This window comes from Chiloscyllium punctatum, chromosome 11 (assembly GCF_047496795.1).
Source record: "Chiloscyllium punctatum isolate Juve2018m chromosome 11, sChiPun1.3, whole genome shotgun sequence".
Lineage (NCBI taxonomy): Eukaryota > Metazoa > Chordata > Chondrichthyes > Orectolobiformes > Hemiscylliidae > Chiloscyllium > Chiloscyllium punctatum.
Genome location: NC_092749.1, coordinates 114737676 through 114758321, shown reverse-complemented (window position 1 = coordinate 114758321; position 20646 = coordinate 114737676). Strand labels below are relative to the sequence as shown.

Genomic DNA, 20646 nt, shown 5'->3' with positions numbered 1-20646 from the left:
TCCAAATCTCACTGTGGGATCTTGTGGAATTTATATTGAATGAATAAATCTGGAATTTATCATTGGTCACAAATCTGGAAACCTAAAATTAAAACAAAAACTGAAGACACTGGAATTAATTAGCAGGTTTGTCACTGTTTGTAGAGAAAGAGAGTTGAGTTCCTGGCCTTTCATGAGAACTGGAAAAGATGAGAGCTGAGTGCAGCTTTATGCTCTCACCAGGACCTTGAAAACTTCATTCATTTTGCCTCCAATTTCCACTCCTCTATAACTATTGTCCATTTCTGACATTTCCCTTCCTTTCCTTGACCTCTCTGTCTCCATTTCAGGGAATAAACTGTCCCCTGCCATCCAGTTCAAAGCCAGTGACTCCTGTAGCGATGTTCACTCCAGCTCCTCACACCCCCACATCCTGATAGGACTCCATCCCATTCCTCCATTTCCTTTGCCTACCTTGTACCTGTTCGGATGATGCCACCTTCAAAACCGCACTGCTGTCATGGCTTCCTTCTTCCATAACCGTGGTTTCCCACCCACTGTGGTTGACAGGGCCTTCAACCACATCCAACCCATCACCCATACCGCTGCCCTTGCCCTTCCCTTCCCTCCCACCAGCGTTAATGTGGAGGTTCTGGTGTTGAACTGGGAAGGACAGGGTCAAAAATGCCAAGCTTTTGTAGCCTCGCTCCAAAGGGGCAGTGCTCCGAAAGATTGTGATTTCAAATAAACCTGTTGGACTATACCCTGGTGTCGTGTGATTTTTGATCTCATCACAACAGCGTGATTGGGTTCCACCTTGTCCTCACTTTCCATCCCACCAGCCTCTACATTCAAAGCATCATTCTCCACCATTTCAGACAACTCCAGCAGAGCACCAGCCCCAACCACATCTTCCCCTCACTCCCCCTGTCTGTATTTAGAGTCATAGAGATGGACAGCATGGAAACAGACCCTTCGGTCCAACTCGTCCATGCTGACCAGATATCCCAACCCAATCTAGTCCCACCTGCCAGCACCTGGTCCATTTCTCTCTAAACCCTTCCTGTTCGTATACCCATCCAACTGCCTCTAAAATGGTGGAATTGTACCAGAGAGTGGTGGCTGTGGAATGCTCTGCACCAGAGGGCAGTGGAGGCCCAGTCTCTGGATTCATTTAAGAAAGAGTTGGATAGAGCTCTCAAGGATTGTGGTATCAAGGGTTATGGAGATAAGGCAGGAAGAGGATACTGATTAAGGATGATCAGCCATGATCATATTGAATGGTGGTGCAGGCTCGAAGGGCAGAATGGCCTACTCCTGCACCTATTGTCTATTGTCTATAGCTTCACAGGGATTGTTCCCTCTGGAACACCCTAGTCCATTCCACAATCACCACCACCCCCTTCTCCACGGCACCTTCCCATATAACCGCAGAATGTACAACACCTCCCCTTTCGCCTCCTAACTGCTCACCATTGAAGGGCCTAAAGCGTCTTTCCAAGGGAAGCAGCATTTCACCTGGACCTCCCCCAGCTGTGTATTGTAATTACTGCACCCAATGTGGCCTACTCTCCATTGGAGAAACCAAACGCAGACTGGGTGACCGCGATGTTTAACACCTCCAGTCTGTGGGTAAGCATGACCCTGACCTTTCCACAGTAGGTCATTTTAACACAGTGTCCTGCTCACATGCCCCACATGTCTGTCCTCTGCAAGCTGCAGTGCTCCACTGAATCACAGCACTAATTGGAGGAACAACATCTCACCTTCAGACTAGGCACTTTACAACCTTCTGGACTGAATACAGCGCTGAGTTTAACACTTCCAATTGTGAACCAGCTCCCATTCTTTTAGCTTTAGTTGTTACATTCTCTGTCACCGTGCCCTCTCTCCCCTCTCCCCACTCCAGTGGGATTGTCTGTTCTTTCCAGTCTGGCAGTTAGACACACCAATGTTCTCATCGAGAGGCAGCATCCAAGGGGCAGGAAAATCGACGTTTCGGGCAAAGACCCTTCATCAGGAATTGTTCTGCCATTCTCACATTCCGATCACTTAATCTAAACTGTCACCATCTTTTCTCCACCAGCACCCCCTCCACCATTGCATAAGTGCTGTTCCCTCTGCACTTCACCAGCTCTGATGAAGAGTCATCAAGACTGAAACGTTCTCTCGTTCTCTCTCCGTGGTTGCTGTCTGACCCGCTGTGATCTCCACCATTTGTTGTTTCCAGGACAGATTCCAGCATTGGCAGGAATTTGGTCCCAGATATGGAACAAGACTCGGCAGAAAAGGGAAGCTCAGGGTGTCAGGGTGAGGTATTGATGTGGATAGAGGACTGACAGGAAGCACAGAGTAGGAATAAATGGTTCGTTCTCAGGTCACAAACTGTATCGAATGGTGTGCTACAGGGATCAGTGTTAGTTCCTCGATACTTTACAATTCCTGTAAATACGATTTGGATGAAGGGTCTGACAGTATAGTTTCCAAATTTCCAAAATGTGTAGAAAAGTGATGAGGACACCGAAGGCTACAAAAAGATGTAAATAGGTTATTTGTTTGGGCAAAGATGCGGCAATTAGTGTTTAATATGGACAAAATGTGAAATTGCCCAATTTGGCAGAAAGAATAAAAAAAGCATTTTATCCAAATGGCGAGAGATTGCAGAGTGCTGAGATACAGAAGGATCTGGGTGTCCCTGAGTATGAATCACAACAGGTTAGTCTGCGGGGACAGCAGGTAACCAGGAAAACTAATCGAATGTTATTGTTTCTTGCCAGGGGAATCGAATCCTAAAGTCACAAGGCTATGTTTCAGTTATACAGGACATTGGTCTTCAGAATATGAAGAGGAAAAGACAGGGTAGACAAAGATAAACTAGATCCACAGGTTGGAGATTCTAGAACCAGGAGCACAGTCTGAGAATTAGATCCAGACCGTTCAGGAGAGAGTTAAAAATCCCACAACCCCAGGTTATAGTCCAACAGGTTTATTTGAAAGCACTAGCTTTCGGAGCACTGCTCCTTCATCAGGTGGTTGTGTCTCAGTTCAGTTCAGGAGAGATGTGCACACAGAGAGTGAGAAGGATATGGAACTCTCCTCCATGAACCACAGTGAATGCTGGATCAGATATTAATTTTAAATCTGAGACGGATAAAGTTTTGTTAAGCAAAGGTATTAAGGGATATAGGCCAAAGGCAGGTCGAGGGGGTTGAGTCACAGAGCCGCCGTGATCTTATAGAATGGTGAACAGACTTGAGGGGCTGAATGGCCTCCTCCTGTTCCTGTGAGTCCAGGGTATTGTGTGCTGGTCTCCTTACCAGACTGCCACCCAGAACGGGCAGAGTACCTTCTGAGGGAAGCCTGGGCAACTGACTAAAACATAAAATCCCGAGGGCTCGTCACAGGAGAACATTCAGCAGATGTTTCCTGTTCTGGGAGAGAGAGGGGACACTGTTTAAGATGAGGCGAAACCTTTTCTTCCTGAAAGTTTTGGGTCTTTGGAACTTTCTTTCTGAAAAGAGGTTGGAATCAGATTTCTAGAATATTTTAAAGCTGGAAATAGATAGGTTTTTGGGCGAAAGTGAGGACTGCGGATGCTGGAGATCAGAGTCGACAGTGTGGTGCTGGAAAAGCGCAGCAGGTCAGGCAGCATCTGAGGAGCAGGAGAGTCAATGTTTCGGGCAAAAGCTTGAGCAAGGGGGTGAAAGGTTATTGGGGACATGTAGGAATGTGGATTTGAGGTTACAATTAAATCAACCATGACCTTATTAAATGCTGGCACAAGTTTGAGGGGCAGAATGGCCCATTCCTACTCCTAACTTGTATGTTATTCATCATGTAGAGGTCAAGAAGGGAGGATACCCTTCCATGTTGTGTGATAGTAGCTTGCCCTGACCAACTCTGTGTCCCATCACCCAGGGGAGCTGAGGAGCAGTAGTCTGACCTGGCCTTTCCCTACTGAGGGGACAGTGTGGAGAAGCTGCAGGATTCACTGAGGTTTCTCTGGGCTCTGCTCGACCAGCTCGATAAAAGGGGAGGGGCACAATCGCTGAAAGGTAGGAGAGGTACAAGGGCTAAAGGAGTTCATCATGGGGAGAGTACAGGAAAACTAAGAGGGTGGGGGGGGGGGGGGTGTCTAAAATGCTTCAACTCTACATTGAATGTGGAAGACTGGGAAATGCCATGTTGGAAAATGGGGTACTGTACCCATGATTCCATTGGAGTGCAGTGGAAGAGTGTGGCATGTCAAGGGCAGAGGGGTCAGGGTGGGAACAAGCTGGAGACTGTCAATGACAGATTGCTGAAGACTGGGTGGAGGTGGTCTGTAAGGTGACCCTGTCACCCTGTGGATAGGAGACCAGGCCTGGGACAGAACTGAAATGACAATGAAATAGTTATTTCACATGGAAGTGAGTGGGGTCTGTCCTTGAGCAGTGGACAGGGAGAGGGTGAAAGATCAGGGATAGCATTTTCTCTGTTCTTTGGGAAGTATCTGTGTGATGGTGAAGGATTGCTCATGGGTGTTTGAAGGATGGACAAGGGAGAATAGAAGGGAACTGGAATGGGGGTGGGGGCGTGTGGGGAGAAGGTGCGTTCAGTGCTGCCATTGTGCTTTATTGAAGGGAAATTGATTATTGAATTTCAAAGGCTGGTGGATGGAATATGGGAATAAGGGATGTCCAGTTGTGGGTGAGAGTCAGGGGGAGAAGGTCACAGTAAACACAATGGTCTGTAGCCAAACCTGCACCAAGTCCGAATCTCCCGTCAGGCCTGCAATCTGAGCAACAGCTGAACCTACCTGTCTTTCCCTGCTCAGTCACTGTAAATACAAGAGCGGCAGGTTTCTGACATCAAACCATTTTACTGGCCACACAGATGTGTACAGTGGTGTATGGATATTAATGTTGGAGTGCTGTCAGCTCTGTAGCTGTACATTCCAATGACTGACAGACAATAGCTTCCTGTCACTCCCCACAGCAAACCCTGTGCCCACTACATTCAGCCAGCCCATCCTTATAAACCTCACAACACTATGTCCAACATTAGATATGATTCTGCTATTGGACAACATTTACCAAATAATCAGATTGTGCTAAAAGTTACATTGGAAACCAATTTAAGATCAACTAAGCTCACAGTGTGATTAATTTAGATGTACTAGATGTTACGTTTATTCACACACTGGACCCTGTTGTTCTCACAGTGAACAGCATTTGTCCACATGTTGTATTATTTTGATTTAGGAAAGAGTTATGTAGACAGCCAATCCCTGTTGCATTCCCCACAGAAATGTCCTGACCAATCAGAGTCTACCTCCCTAATTAAATTCTGATTGGGAATTAGCAGTTCTTGTTGCAGCTCCATGACAACCATCATCCAATCAATTATCCCCCTCTTCACTTGCTGTATAATTTATTATTCTCTTTCCTTGTTTTTGGTTTTCTTGTGTCCCAGTCCTGATGACTGCAAGGTGTTACACCCCACCATCAGCCACAGGAAAGGTGTTCCCCCAATCCCCAGAACTTCAGTCCCCAAACTGTTGGAGATAGGGGCGTGTACCTAAATCTCAGGTTGGGAGCCTGTTCAAGTCCTGGCATGGTAACCTCGGTGAGAATTCCCAGGATGACTGAGCTTCCAGTGGGTAATGCCCTTACTCCTCAGGACCATTGGTAATGTTTCTATCAATGAGTTTAAGAGCCAGAGACTGGAGGCAGACCTGTACTACTGACCTGGAAACGTGAGATGGAAATTTCCTCGGCTAATTCCTCAGTAAGTACAGACTAACATCCAACAGCCCAACATTTTCCCTGATTCCCCAGTGAGTCATCCTGACCCAAGTTACACTGATTTCTTGACACTGGTCGCTGCCTTTACACCCTACAGCCTCCCCCCATCCCCTCACACAATCAGCAGGTACTACAACTGCAGCTCCATCCACATTCCCAAAGGAGCTGAGACCTAAGGCCCAGACAGAAATACTGCTCAGTCCCAGGTCAGACTAAAGAACGAGTAAGGCAGCACTCTGTTCAGCTGGCAGGACGGAGTTGATGGGCAGAAGGGCGTCTCATGCACTGTGTGAGTGATCTAGATTCAAAGTGAAAGAGTTCAAATCCAGCCACTTGCTACAAGCAGTTTTGAAATATGATTTGTTCCAAATGATTTAACTTTCTTCCCGAAATATATATGAGACAAAAAGGCTACAGTTTGGTTTATAAAGAGAAATCCTGGAAACGGGCCCGATAATCCATTTTAAAATTAATACCTGGCTCGTAAAACAGGATCCACTCCAACAGTTGGCTCATCCAATAAGAGAAGCTGAGGTTCCTGGAGTAGGGCAGCTCCGAGGGATACACGACGTTTCTGTCCCCCGCTGAAAACAAACCAGATCCCACCGATCCACTCAATAAGATATTCTTTCTAACTGCAGAGAATTCCTGACAGAACTCAGCGGAGAAAGGTAACTCTACCAAGGGAGCTGGATTCGCACACAGTTACAAACAGGTAACTACATGTTCAACAAGAAACATACTAACTGCAAGAAAACGCCGCAACCTTCAACTAACTTTGTTTCCCAGAAACCGTTCCCATCTTGAGGAGGAATTCAAATTGCGGGTTGATTTTATCAAAACCTTTCAAAATGTTTCAACTCACAGCAACACTGCCACCTTCCAAACCCACAGCCACTTCCACCCAGAAGGACAAGGGCAGCAGATACATGGGAACGCCATCCCCTGCAAGTTCCCCTTCAAAACACTCAGCTTCCTGACTTGGAAATATATCACTGATTCCAAATCCTCGAATTACTGCATGTGAGTCTCTGTGTGTGAGTCTGTGTGTGTGTGAGTCTCTGTGTGTGAGCTGGTGTGTGTGAGTCTCTGTGTGTGAGCTGGTGTGTGTGAGTCTCTGTGTGTGAGTCTCTGTGTGTGAGCTGGTGTGTGTGAGTCTGTGTGTGTGAGCTTGTGCGTGAGCCAGTGTGTGAACGTGTGAGTTGGTGTGTGAGAGTGTGAGCTAGTGTGTGTGAGTTGTAATTTGGTGTGTGAGAGTGTAAGCTGGTGTGTCAGAGTGTGAGCTGGTGCGTGTGTGTGAGCTGGTGAGTGTAAGGTGGTGTGTGCGAGACTTTGAGCTGGTTTATGTGAGTAAGCTAGTGTGTGTGTATGAGCCAGTGTGTGTGAATGTGAGCTAGTGTGTCAGAGTGTGAGCTGGTGCGTGTGTGTGACTTGGTGAGTGTGAGTGTGAGCTAGTATGTGAGACAGTGAGCTGGTCTGTGTGTGAGTTTGAGCTGGTGTGTGTGAGTGTGAGCCGGTGTGTGTGAGTGTGAGCTGGTGACAGTGAGTGTGGGTGTGAGCCACTGTGGGCTGGATCTATCTGAGATTATGCCCCAGCTCCTGTAAGGGTCTGAGTGGGAGACCCACCCCAACTCCAGCACCCACACTATCACTGACTCCCAGGGCACCCTCTTTCATCCAACTCCCCCTCGCACCCTTTTCTTCTCCCAGTTTCTCATCCCTTCACCCCTTCCTCAGCTATTTTCCACTCCTCTTACCTCTTGGCTTCCTTTTCCCTTGCCCCACCTCCTTACTCCTTCATTACATTTGCCCCCACTCTTCCCCCTCTCCTGTTTTACCCCTGCCCTCTGCCCCCTGCTTCCCTCCCGGTCTATACCCCTCCTGGGTGTAATTGAAATGGTTGCCTGGAAGGTGCCTCCTCTGAGCTTTCATTCAAAGTGAACTCAGGAAATGTGTAACTATTCATCTCCTCAATAGGCCACTCTCCGGGATATTACTTTCAAAGTTATTTGTTACTTTGATGAAAGTTCCAAGGAAGCAGAATAGAATTCCTGATTGGTCTGGGAGGGTGTTGGGTCAGGGCCGGACTGGGAGGGTGTTGGGTCAGGGTCGGACTGGGAGGGTGTTGGGTCTGGGTCAGGATCAGGGACGGACTGGGAGGGTGTTGGGTCAGGGCCGGACTGGGAGGGTGTTGGGTCAGGGTCGGACTAGGAGGGTGTTGGGTCAGGGTCGGACTAGGAGGTTGATGGGTCTGGGTCAGGATCAGGGACGGACTGGGAGGGTGTTGAGTCAGGATCGGACTGGGAGGGTGTTGGGTCAGGGTCAGACTGGGAGGGTGTTGGGTCAGGGTCAGGGTCGGACTGGAAGGGTTTTGGGTCAGGGTCAGACTGGGTGAGGGTTGTGTCAGGGTCGGACTGGGAGAGTGTTGTGTCAACGTCAGACTGGGAGGGTGTTGGGTCAGGGTCAGACTGGGTGAGTGTTGTGGAGTTTGGGTCGGACTGGGTGGGTGTTGGGACAGGGTCAGGGTCAGACTGGAAGGGTGCTGGGTCAGGGTCAGACTGGAAGGGTGTTGAGTCAGGGTCAGGGTCAGACTGGGTGAGTGATGGGTTAGGGTCGGACTGGGAGGGTGTTGGTTCAGGGTCGGACTGGGTGAGTGTTATCATTTATTGTATCCGTTGCTCCCGATGTGGTCTCCTCTACATTGGGGAGACTGGGCGCCTCTTAGCAGAGCGCTTTAGGGAACATCTCCGAGACACCCGCACCAATCAACCAAACCGCCCCGTGGCCCAACATTTCAACTCCCCCTCCCACTCTGCCGAGGACATGGAGGTCCTGGGCCTCCTTCACCGCCGCTCCCTCACCACCAGACGCCTGGAGGAAGAACGCCTCATCTTCCGCCTCGGAACACTTTAATCCCAGGGCATCAATGTGGACTTCAACAGTTTCCTCATTTCCCCTTCCCCCACCTCATCCTAGTTTCAAACTTCCAGCTCAGTTACTGTCTCCTTGACTTGTCCGACCTGCCTATCTCCTTTTCCACCTATCCACTCCACCCTCTCCTCCTTGACCTATCACCTTCATCTCCTCCCCCACTCACCCATTGTACTCTATGCTTCTCTCTCCCCACCCCCACCCTCTTCTAGCTTATCTCTCCACGCTTCAGGCTCACTGCCTTTATTCCCGATGAAGGGCTTTTGCCCGAAACGTCGATTTCGCTGCTCGTTGGATGCTGCCTGAACTGCTGTGCTCTTCCAGCACCACTAATCCAGTATTTTACACCGGACTGGGAGGGTGTTGGGTCAGGGTCGGACTGGAACGATGTTGGGTTAGGGTCAGACTGGGAGCGTTGGGTCAGGGTCAGGGTCAGGGTCAGACTGGGAGGGTGGTGGTTCAGGGTCAGGGTCACACTGGGAGGGTGTTGGGTCAGGGTCGGGGACGGACTGGGAGGGTGTTGGATCAGGGTCGGACTGGGAGGGCGTTGGGTCAGGGTCGGACTGGAACGATGTTGGGTTAGGGTCGGACTGGAAGGGTTTTAGGTCAGGGTTAGACTGGGTGAGGGTTGTGTCAGGGTCAGACTGGGAGAGTGTTGCGTCAGCGCCAGACTGGGAGGGTGTTGGGTCACGGTCAGACTGGGTGAGTGTTGGGGGGTTAGGGTCGGACTGGGTGGGTGTTTGGACAGGGTCAGGGTCAGACTGGGAGGGTGTTGGGTCACGGTCAGACTGGGTGAGTGTTGGGAGGTTAGGGTCGGACTGGGTGGGTGTTTGGACAGGGTCAGTGTCAGACTGGGAGGGTGCTGGGTCAGGGTCAGACTGGAAGGGTGTTGGGTCAGGGTCAGTATCAGACTGGGAAGGTGTTGGGTCAGGGTCAGGGTCAGACTGGGTGAGTGATGGGTCAAGGTCGGACTGGGAGGTTGTTGGGTCAGGGTCAGACTGGGAGGGTGTTGGGTCAGGGTCAGGGTCAGACTGGGAGGGTGTTGGTTCAGGGTCGGACTGGGAGGGTGTTGGGTCAGGGTCGGACTGGGAGGGTGTTGGGTCAGGGTCAGACTGGGAGGTTGTTGGGTCAGGGTCGGACTGGGAGGGTGTTGGGTCAGGGTCAGACTGGGAGGTTGTTGGGTCAGGGTCAGACTGAGAAGGTGTAGGGTCAGGGTCAGACTGGGAGGGTGTTGGGTCAGGGTCAGACTGGGAGGGTGTTGGGTCAGGGTCAGACTGGGAGGGTGTTGGGTCAGGGTCGGACTGGAACGATGTTGGGTTAGGGTCAGACTGGGAGCGTGTTGGGTCAGGGTCAGGGTCAGACTGAGAAGGTGTTGGGTCAGGGTCAGACTGGGAGGGTGTTATGTCATGGTCAGGGTCAGACTGGGAGGGTGTTGGGTCAGGGTCAGGGTCACACTGAGAGGATGTTGGCTCAGGGTCAGACTGGAAGGGTTTTGGGTCAGGGTGAGACTGGGTGAGGGGTGTATCAGGGTCGGACTGGGAGAGTGTTGCGTCAGCGTCAGACTGGGAGGGTGTTGGGTCAGGGTCAGACTGGGTGAGTGTTGAGTCAGGGTCGGACTGGGAGGGTGTTGGGACAGGGTCAGGGTCAAACTGGGAGGGTGTTGGGTCAAGGTCAGACTGGGAAGGTGTTGGGTCAGGGTCAGGGTCAGACTGGATGAGTGATGGGTCAGTGTCGGACTGGGAGGTTGTTGGTTCAGGGTCAGACTGGGAGGGTATTGGGTCAGGGTCAGGGTCAGACTGGGTGAGTGATGGGTCAGGGACGGACTGGGAGGGTGTTGGGTCAGGGTCGGGCTGGAAGGGTGTTGGGGTCAGGGTCAGGGTCGAACTGGGAGGGTGTTGGGTCAGGGTCAGACTGGGAGGGTGTTGGGTCAGGGTCAGGGTCAGACTGGGTGAGTGATGGGTCAGGGACGGACTGGGAGGGTGTTGGGTCAGGGTCAGACTGGGAGTGTGTTGGGTCAGGGTTGGACTGGGAGGGTGTTGGGTCAGGGTCAGGGTCAGACTGGGAGGGTGTTGGGTCAGGGTCAGGGTCAGACTGGGTGAGTGATGGGTCAGGGTCAGACTGGGTGAGTGATGGGTCAGGGTCGGACTGGGAGGTTGTTGGGTCAGGGTCAGACTGGGAGGGTGTTGGGTCAGGGTCAGGGTCAGACTGGGAGGGTGTTGGGTCAGGGTCAGACTGGGTCAGTGTTGGGTCAGGGTCAGACTGGAACGATATTGAGTTAGGGTCAGACTGGGAGGGTGTTGGGTCAGGTTCAGGGTCGGACTGGGTGAGTGATGGGTCAAGGTCGGACTGGGAGGTTGTTGGGTCAGGTTCAGACTGGGAGGGTGTTGGCTTAGGGTCAGACTGGGAGGGTGTAGAGTCAGGGTCAGGGTCAGACTGGGAGGGTGTTGGGTCAGGGTCAGACTGGGTGGGTATTGGGTCAGGGTCGGACTGGGATTGTGTTGGGTCAGGGTCAGGGTCAGACTGGGTGAGTGTTGGGTCAAGGTCAGACTGGGAGGGTGTTGGGTCAGGGTCAGACTGGGAGGGTGTTGGGTCAGGGTCAGACTGGGAGGGTGTTGGGTCAGGGTCAGGGTCAGACTGGGAGGGTGTTGGGTCAGGGTCAGGGTCAGACTGGGAGGGTGTTGGGTCAGGTTCAGGGTCGGACTGGGTGAGTGATAGGTCAAGGTTGGACTGGGAGGTTGTTGGGTCAGGTTCAGACTGGGAGGGTGTTGGCTTAGGGTCGGACTGGAAGGGTTTTGGGTCAGGGTCAGACTGGGTGAGGGTTGTGTCAACGTCAGACTGGGAGGGTGTTGGGTCAGGGTCAGACTGGGTGAGTGTTGGGACAGGGTCAGGGTCAGACTGGGAGGGTGCTGGGTCAGGGTCAGGGTCAGACTGGGAGGGTGTTGGGTCAGGGTCAGGGTCAGACTGGGTGAGTGATGGGTTAGGGTCGGACTGGGAGGGTGTTGGGTCAGGGTCGGACTGGGTGAGTGTTGGGTCAGGGTCGGGGTCAGACTGGGAGGGTGTTGGGTCAGGGTCAGACTGGGTGAGTGTTGGGTCAGGGTTGGACTGGGTGGGTATTGGGTCAGGGTCGGACTGGGTGAGTGTTGGGTCAGGGTCAGACTGATTTAGTGTTGGGTCAGGGTTGGACTGGGAGAGTGTTGGGTCAGGGTCAGGGTCAGACTGGGAGGGTGTTGGGTCAGGGTCAGGGTCAGACTGGGTGAGTGTTGGGTCAAGGTCAGACTGGGAGGGTGTTGGGTCAGGGTCACACTGGGAGGGTGTTGGGTCAGGGTCAGGGTCAGACTGGGTGAGTGTTGGGCCAAGGTCAGACTGGGTGAGTGTTGGGTCAGGGTCAGACTGATTTAGTGTTGGGTCAGGGTCGGACTGGGAGAGTGTTGGGTCAGGGTCAGGGTCAGACTGGGAGGGTGTTGGGTCAGGGTCAGGGTCAGACTGGGAGGGTGTTGGGTCAGGGTCAGGGTCAGACTGGGAGGGTGTTGGGTCAGGGCAAGGGTCAGACTGGGAGGGTGTTGGGTCAGGGCAAGGGTCAGACTGGGAGGGTGTTGGGTCAGGGTCACACTGGGAGGGTGTTGGGTCAGGGTCAGGGTCAGACTGGGAGGGTGTTGGGTCAGGGTCAGGGTCGGACTGGGAGGGTGTTGGGTCAGGGTCAGACTGGGAGGGTGTTGGGTCAGGGTCAGACTGGGAGGGTGTTGGGTCAGGGTCAGGGTCGGACTGGGAGGGTGTTGGGTCAGGGTCAGACTGGGAGGGTGTTGGGTCAGGGTCAGACTGGGAGGGTGTTGGGTCAGGGTCAGGGTCGGACTGGGATTGTGTTGGGTCAGGGTCGGACTGGGATTGTGTTGGGTCAGGGTCAGACTGGGAGGTTGTTGGGTCAGGGTCACACCGGGAGGGTGTTGGGGTCAGGGTCAGGGTCAGACTGGGAGGGTGTAGGGTCAGGGTCAGGGTCAGACTGGGAGGGTGTTGGGTCAGGGCAAGGGTCAGACTGGGAGGGTGTTGGGTCAGGGCAAGGGTCAGACTGGGAGGGTGTTGGGTCAGGGTCACACTGGGAGGGTGTTGGGTCAGGGTCTGGGTCGGACTGGGAGGGTGTTGGGTCAGGGTCAGGGTCGGACTGGGAGGGTGTTGGGTCAGGGTCAGGGTCAGACTGGGAGGGTGTAGGGTCAGGGTCAGGGTCAGACTGGGAGGGTGTTGGGTCTGTGCAGGAACAGGTGGCCGTACAGGCTTGAGCTGAGACTGTAACAGGAACAATCCTTCGTGAGAGCTGTTTTCTCTTTAATTCGTGTAAATTTCTCGTTTTAAAGAAGTTGCATACCTGAGATGTTTGATAAGTTTCTTCTTTTCAGGAAGATCGAGAAAGTTTACTAGGAATGAGAGACGTGATTCAATGTCGTTGCTGCTCAGTCCATGGATTCGACCAAAGAACCAAAATGTGTCCTGAATAGTAAACTCATTGTATAAGGCTAATTCCTGCAGGAATGAAATCCAAACCAGTATTTATTCATAGCTTACAGGAGAAATGATAAACTTTAACTCCATTTCATAAAATCATTAAAAAGTCCAACATGGAAGAAGGTGATTCAGCCCATTAGCTGCATGCTAGCCCTGTCAAAGAGTAATCCAGTTGATCCAACCCTTACATCCTCTCTCCTGCCCCACATCCCTGCAATTCTTTCACATTTAAAGATTTATCCTGTTCCCTTTTGAAGTTATTGCTGAATCTATTTGTATAAAAATGATTTCCTTTTAATACCTCTGTGCCTTCTGGCTATATCTCCAGTCTATTCTCTGATAATTGATGCTTCAGTCACTGGGGATAGTTTTTCCTTAATTACTCTGTGATTTTAGACACCTCTCTCAAATCTCCATGTAACCATCTCTGCTCTGAAGAGAACAATCCCAGCCTCTCTAGTCTATGAGCTGTGAGCTCTCATCTCCGCATTGTCTCTACATCCTTCCAAAAGTGTGGTCCCCTGGCTTGGAAACGATACTCCACCGAGGGACAGCTTAACTCCCTGGTTTCTGTTCTTTGTACTTCTGATTAGTCAGGATCCCAAATACTTTTCTGGTGATACTTTACGGGGTGTATTTTGTCCCGGGTTTTTTTTTGGAGAGGTTTTGAGCTATAGGTAGTGGGCTAGCTCCTCCAACAAAGTAAACAGCTTGTCGGGCCTTGGGTTTATTTTTAAAGTTGGAACAATAGAAGCAGCTTGAATGGATGGAATCAGGTTCCCATAGAACCAGGGTTTTAGTTTAGCCTTCAGCAGTTGGTGGAGCTGTGAAGCCAGCTACGGAAGATACCATATCTTTCTCTCTGTTATAGAGAAGAGTTGGGTTCTATTTCTTCTGCTAGAATCACGAGAGACAATCTGTTTTACTGAATTTGCCTTTGCCAAGGGCATATTCATGAAATGTTACTTTATTGGAACAGTTGCCATTTAGTATTATTCTGTTAAGCTTTCCAATAAGGTTACATCAATTCTGCTGTCTTTTACTTACATTATAACGACAGGATAAGAATAAAGTGTGTTTTACTTAAAGCTGGAGCATAACAAATTGAATTCCATTTGGAACACAGCTCCTTACATTTACCTTTAAATGAGATAAAAGCTAAGTCTAGGCTAACGCCTTGATATATTTGAAGGGGGTTTGGGCTGGTCCATAACAGATTGGAGACTCTTATCAGGATCAAAATCTCTAATTCCAGGTTGGGTTTTGGGTTATTAGAATCAAAGTGGTGAGTGCTGGTGTTTTTTTTTATTTCGAGTGTTGTGTTCAGTTGGTTTAAACAGGCTGTGCCTTATGTAATAATGGACCTTTCAGTCACTAAGAGTTTCCTGAGGACGGAAGAAGTCACTTCAGGACCTTTACAGAAAGGGAGCAAAGCAAAGCTTTCCGAATTGGCTAACAAACTGAAGTTGGAGTTGCCTCTGTCTGTGAGGAAAAGGGGGATAGTTGCAGCAACCGCTCTACATTCCCAATCACTAGGAATGCAATCAGAATCATTGGAGATTGCTAAAGGTCAATTGTAAAGGAAGCAGCTGGAATTAGAGAGAAAAAGAGAAAGAGTAACCCAGGCAGAACAAAAAGAAAGAGAAAGAGAAGCAAAAGAAAAAGAGAGAGAATTGCAGTGGAACAAAGAGCAAAAGAATTAAAACAATTAACAGCTCGAATATTAAAAGGAAATGAAACAGTTTGTGTTATGATTAAAAGCAGAAGAAAGGGAGAAAGAGAGAATCTCTGAACTTTGGAACTTAGAAATGAAAAAGAAAAGTTGATTGACAATGGCAGAGGTTGAAGGTATGTGGACAGAGATGGAGAGCAATCCCATCATAGCCAAAGGCCTGGTGGGCATCTGTTTAAGTATATCTATATGTTTAAGTATATCTATATGTTTAAGTATATCTATGTGTTTAAGTATATCTATATGTTACCAAAGACATCGAAGCCTTTTTCATTTTATTTGAGAAAATTGCTAAAAAAACCAATGGCTGGTGGGTGTTGTTAAGTTGGTAGGTGGAGCTAGTGAGGTATCTGCATCAAAGTGGGGCTCAATCAGTACGTCCCCCTGTCAGGATCATAGTGAACTAATGACTTGTGTAAGTTCAGCATCCCCTCTTTGCTCTTGCCCTCTGTGCCCCTGTTAATAAAGCTCTCCAGGATACTGTATGCTTTGTCAATTACTCACTCAACCTATACACCTCTGCTCCCTCACACCATTTTGAATTTCACCCTTTATTTTATATTACCTCTTAGTGTTAATCCTGCTAAAATTAATCAATTCAAAATGTCCCCCCCCCCACCCCCCAACCACCAACCTGTGCAATCTGTCTGGATTTCTGTGTTCTCCTCCTCCATTTACCATCCTTTCAAGTTTGAGATCATCTGTAGATCTTGAAATGGTGCTCTATACTCCAATATCTAGATCATTTATGTATATCAGGAACAGCAAGGGTCTCAACACTGACCAGGCTCCAGCCTGAGAAACATTCACTAACCTCTGTTTCCTGTCTTTCTAAAGTTTGGATCCAGTTTGCTACTTTTTATTCCATGAATTGCATGTTTGTCGACATGTCTACAAAGTTTAGCATTTTCATCACATCAACAACATGTCCCTGATCATCCTCTCTGTTCGGGAAAACCTGATTTTCCCTTTCCTGTTTTAGGAGCACTCTCCATGTCAGTGCCTAAAATCACTGGCTGTTCCAGCCACTGTCTCAATCACTTGTCTGAAACTGACAGAAACATAATGATTTATACCTGAGGCATGTATCCCACCATCCTGCCTGGTACTTGGTGACCTGGGAATGCTGGACGCTTCCCCAGGATTGTAATGTTCCCCTTTGAGATGTTTAATCTTCCCAAAGCACACCGGAGAAAGGTTGTTTTGCCACAACCGCTGGGACCTAGCAGCCCGTATCTGTGTGAGACAGATGTATGAGTGTCACTGTCCTTACACATTCAACACATCATTGCCAACTCACTGAGATACATTATACTCTTCATCACCATCTGTGGTGCAGCAAGTTATCCGGTTTAACTAGTCGCTGTATGAAGAAGTTTAAATGAAACACTCTCTTTCCATTTGATACTATTTCAAGTAAACTGAGCCTGAATAAAATGGGATTAAACACAGCTGGAGAAATTCCATCTGATTTGGACTAGTTTTGCTGTAGGGAGAGGCATATTAAAGATTATTTTCTGTGTCCGAGCAGACCCAACACTCAGTGATCTTGGAACTGAGTTGGACCGGTACAAGGAGCTGTCGCTCTACCCTAAGCAGGTTTCAGGCAGTGAATCTGAAAACTGCCTGAGGCTCTGACCCAGGTTCATTCTGATTTATGGCCCCAGATTAGATACAAGCTGCTTGAATTACACCTGAAACAAAGGAACAGCATCAATTCATTCTGAGGCCAAAACCTCATGATAAATTAACTAAAGTTGGGTTTTCTTTGAATGAACTTGTAATTACAATACAAGAATAGAAAGTCAGGATCCTATTTAAATGGTGAGAAATTGTGTGATTCCACAGTGCAGAGGGATCTGGGTGTCCTGGTACAGGGATCATAAATGCTGGTGCATAGAGACAACACATGGTTAGGAAGGGAATCAGAATCTTCCTGATTATTAGAAACGGACCGGCATATTAAACGAGGAGGCTTTGCTGCAGTTGTACAGAACATCGGTGAGATCACATCCAGAGCACCGTGTGCAGCTTTAGTCAAAGGAAAGGATAGAAGTGCCCGAGATGTAGTTCAGAGACGGTTCACTCACAGATTGTTGAGATTTGAATATTATCTTCTAAGGAAACGTCGGACAATGGGAATATATACGCTGGAGTTTACAAGATTGAGAGGGGAGTTGTATCAGATTCTCAGGGGAATTCCCAGGGTACATGCTGAGGAGATGTTTCCCTTTGTTGCGGTGGGGAGGGGGGCAACACTGGGGAGAGAATGGCGGAGGGGGGCATGGAGGGAACACAGTTTAAAGATAAATATTCTGCCGTTGTGGGCAGAAATGAAAGGACTTTAATTCCCTCAGAGGGTCACAAACTTTTGGAACCCTCTTCCCCAGAGAACGGTGGAGATGGAGTTGCTGAATATTTTAAAGGCAGAGGCAGATAGATTTTTGACTAAGGAGGAAGTTAAAAATAATCAGAGGGGAGAGGCAAAATCATGGAGTTCAGGTCACAGTTAGTTAGTGAAGTGAGCTGGAGGCACTGATTGGCCCAATCCTAATTCTTGTGTTCCTATCTCCAAGACAACAACAATGTTTACCGATCGCCATCGATCAGGACACTTACATCTGGCCCTGTGGCAGGGTCAGGTTAAGGTTATCGAGTACTTTCAGCTTCGCGTAGGAGACAGTGACTCCTCGACACTCAAGGGCTGCCTGCCCGATGTCACAGTCTGCCCCTGGATCCATCATCTCTGCATCTTCAACATCAAAACAACTGAAATTACAAACAAACTCAGTGTCCATTTTCAGTAGAACTGCAAACAAATTCAAACATAAACGTTTACTTTTCTCAGTAAATGTTAACACGTACTTTAGTGTGAAGCAGTGGGTGCAGCCTGCAACCAAAAGAGAAAATGCTGGAGAATCTCAGCAGGTCTGGCAGCATCTGTAAGGAGAGAAGAGAGCTGACATTTCGAGTCTAACTGACCCTGCACTTCAATTAATCAGTTTCTCTGTCAGTCATACATGAAAGAAATTTACAGATTGAGATAATAATCTTGATTGTTTAAATCATTAGGGCAGTTCAACTCTTGCTTCAACTACCAGCTATAGTGATTTTCTAATTACAGGATCCTTCCCCCTTGCAGTCCTGTAGAATGTCTGGATACTGGAATAGTGCAGGGAAGATTGACAGTGATCCTATTAAACAGTGCAGCCAATCGAAGGGGCTGAATGGCCTCTTTGTTCTCCTAATTCTCGTGTTCTTCATCCAGCTGCTTTCAGCGCCTCCTGCTGGGGCTCAGCTGTCACACTGCCAGCAGGTGGTGCTTTTCTCTGGCATCATCCTCACATGCCCACTGCAGCTTGTCTGCTCTGAGATGTTCGACAGTGAACTGTACCTAATTCACCCCCTATGTCTGCTGGCCTTGACTCTGTCCTTTATCACCTTCAGAACCAAAACCTCCTCAATATCTGAGTGAAATACTGACCGGCCGTCACTACAGGGAACTCCCTCAACTGCAACAGCCCCACCAAGTGATGTTACTTGGCTATTACACGTGCAGCACTTCAGGAGCTCCAGTGATAAATGATCATGTTCTTACAGATATTAAATAAATATATACATCTAATAACTATTATTAAATACTTTTCAATTCACACTGATTTCAATTTGTGCTTTTGCATTTGTTGTGGCCTTCTGCTGTCTCTCTGATGTCAGTCCTTTGCCCAGTTTGGCAGATGGTCAGAAACTGCAAACAGCCAACTCAGTGAGGAGACAATTCTTCAGCCACATGGAGGACTCTAAACCACTGACAATGGCCTCTGTCTCCAGGCAAGGGCTTCCCTGTCAAGTCCCTGCTGGAACTCTCAACCTTCTCTCTGGTGTCCCTCGTGTTCTCGATAGAGGATTTATCCTTGGGCTGTAATCTGCACCACGAGGTCAGGCTCACAGCAAAGTTTGGGAGAAGCCGCCATGGAGGTTCAGTGGGGATAGATCACAGGGTGAGGCCCTTCTCAATGGAATAAACTGCATAAAACAGCCCGGGCTGTAAACACCACAGAATGTATGACGTGTGCCGTAAATGTACAGTGTAAATAGAAACAGTAACTCTATGTGTCATAAGACAACTCAGAGTCCACATTCTGACAGAGATCACATTATACCACACGCTTGGTGTTGTCAAATCTGAACTGGCATCTAAAAGAGCCCATGGGGCTAACTGAAGAGAAGGGGAGATTTCTCCAGTAAACAAAAGCAAAATTCTGCAAATACTGAAAATCTGAAATAAACACCGAAATTGCTGGAGAAACTCAGCAGGTCTGGCAGCATCTGTGGTGAGAAAAACAAGTTAACATTTCAAGTCTGATATGACTCTTCCTTAAAACTCTTAAAAAGAGTCATACTGGACTCAATACGTATTCAGTTCTAGTCTCTTTATTTAAGCAAGGGATATAAATGTGTTAGAAGGAGTTCAGAGAAGGAGTACTCAATTCATTCTCAGTTTAGTGGTGAATCATCTCATGAGGAAAGGTCAGACATGCAGGGCATCTGTCCATTAGAGTCTGGAAGATTGTGAGGTGATCTTATTGAAACATTTACCGTCCTGAGAGTGGGTGCTGAGAGAATGGTTTCGTTTGTGGGAGAGATGAGAACAACTTAAATAAAAGGGTCTTCCATTTGAAATGGAGATGAAGCAGAGTTCTCTTCTCTCCTGACCAATGTGCCAGTGGAGCTCTCTTTGTGCAGAGTGTAGTGGAGCTGGGTCACAGGAAGTGTTCACTCAGAGTTGCACAGGTTCTAGTTAAGCAAGGTGATGGTAGGTCATAGAGTCATAGAGATGTACAGCATGGAAACAGACCCTTCGGTCCAACCTGTCCATGCCGACCAGATATCCCAACCCAATCTAGACCCACATGCCAGCACCCGGCCCATATCTCTCCAAACCCTTCCTATTCATATACCCATCCAAATGCCTCTTAAATGTTGCAATTGTACCAGCCTCCACCACTTCCTCTGGCAGCTCATTCCATACACGTACCACCCTCTGTGTGAAAAAGTTGCCCTTTAGGTCTCTTTTATATCTTTCCCTTCTCACCCTAAACCTATGCCCTCTAGTTCTGGACTCCCCCACCCCAGGGAAAAGACTTTGTCTACTTATCCTATCCATGCCCCTCATAATTTTGTAAACCTCTATAAGGTCACCCCTCAGCCTCTGACGCTCCAGGGAAAACAGCCCCAGCCTGTTCAGCCTCTCCCAGTAGCTCAAATCCTCCAACCCTGGGAAACATACTTGCAAATCTTTCTGAACCCTTTCAAAGTTTCACAACATCCTTCCAATAGGAAGGAGACCAGAATTGCACACAATATTCCAACAGTGGCCTAACCAATGTCCTGTACTCAATACTCTGACCAATAAAGGAAAGCATACCAAATGCCTTCTTCACTATCCTATCTACCTACGACTCCACTTTCAAGGAGCTATGAACCTGCACTCCAAGGTCTCTTTGTTCAGCAACACTCCCTAGGACCTTATCATTAAGTGTATCAGTCCTGCTAAGATTTGCTTTCCCAAAATGCAGCACATCACATTTATCTGAATTAAACTCCATCTGCCATTTCTCAGCCCATTGGCCCATCTGGTCCAGACCCTGTTGTAATCTGAAGTAACCTTCTTCGCTGTCCACGACACCTCCAATTTTGGTGTCATCTGCAAACTTACTAACTGTA

The 20646-nt window shown here is 48.8% G+C and overlaps 1 protein-coding gene across 1 annotated transcript in view; it reads right to left on the bottom strand.

Moving 5' to 3' along the window:
• Positions 1 to 20646, bottom strand: part of abch1 (ATP-binding cassette, sub-family H, member 1) — a 95529-nt gene that overhangs the window by 61707 nt on the left and 13176 nt on the right. The window contains exons 5-8 of the mRNA XM_072581566.1: positions 17542 to 17674; positions 15999 to 16158; positions 13054 to 13208; positions 6242 to 6349 (exon numbers count right to left, since the gene is read on the bottom strand). Of these exons, the coding sequence (XP_072437667.1) occupies positions 6242 to 6349; positions 13054 to 13208; positions 15999 to 16158; positions 17542 to 17674 (556 nt within the window). The remainder of the gene's footprint in view (positions 1 to 6241; positions 6350 to 13053; positions 13209 to 15998; positions 16159 to 17541; positions 17675 to 20646) is intronic.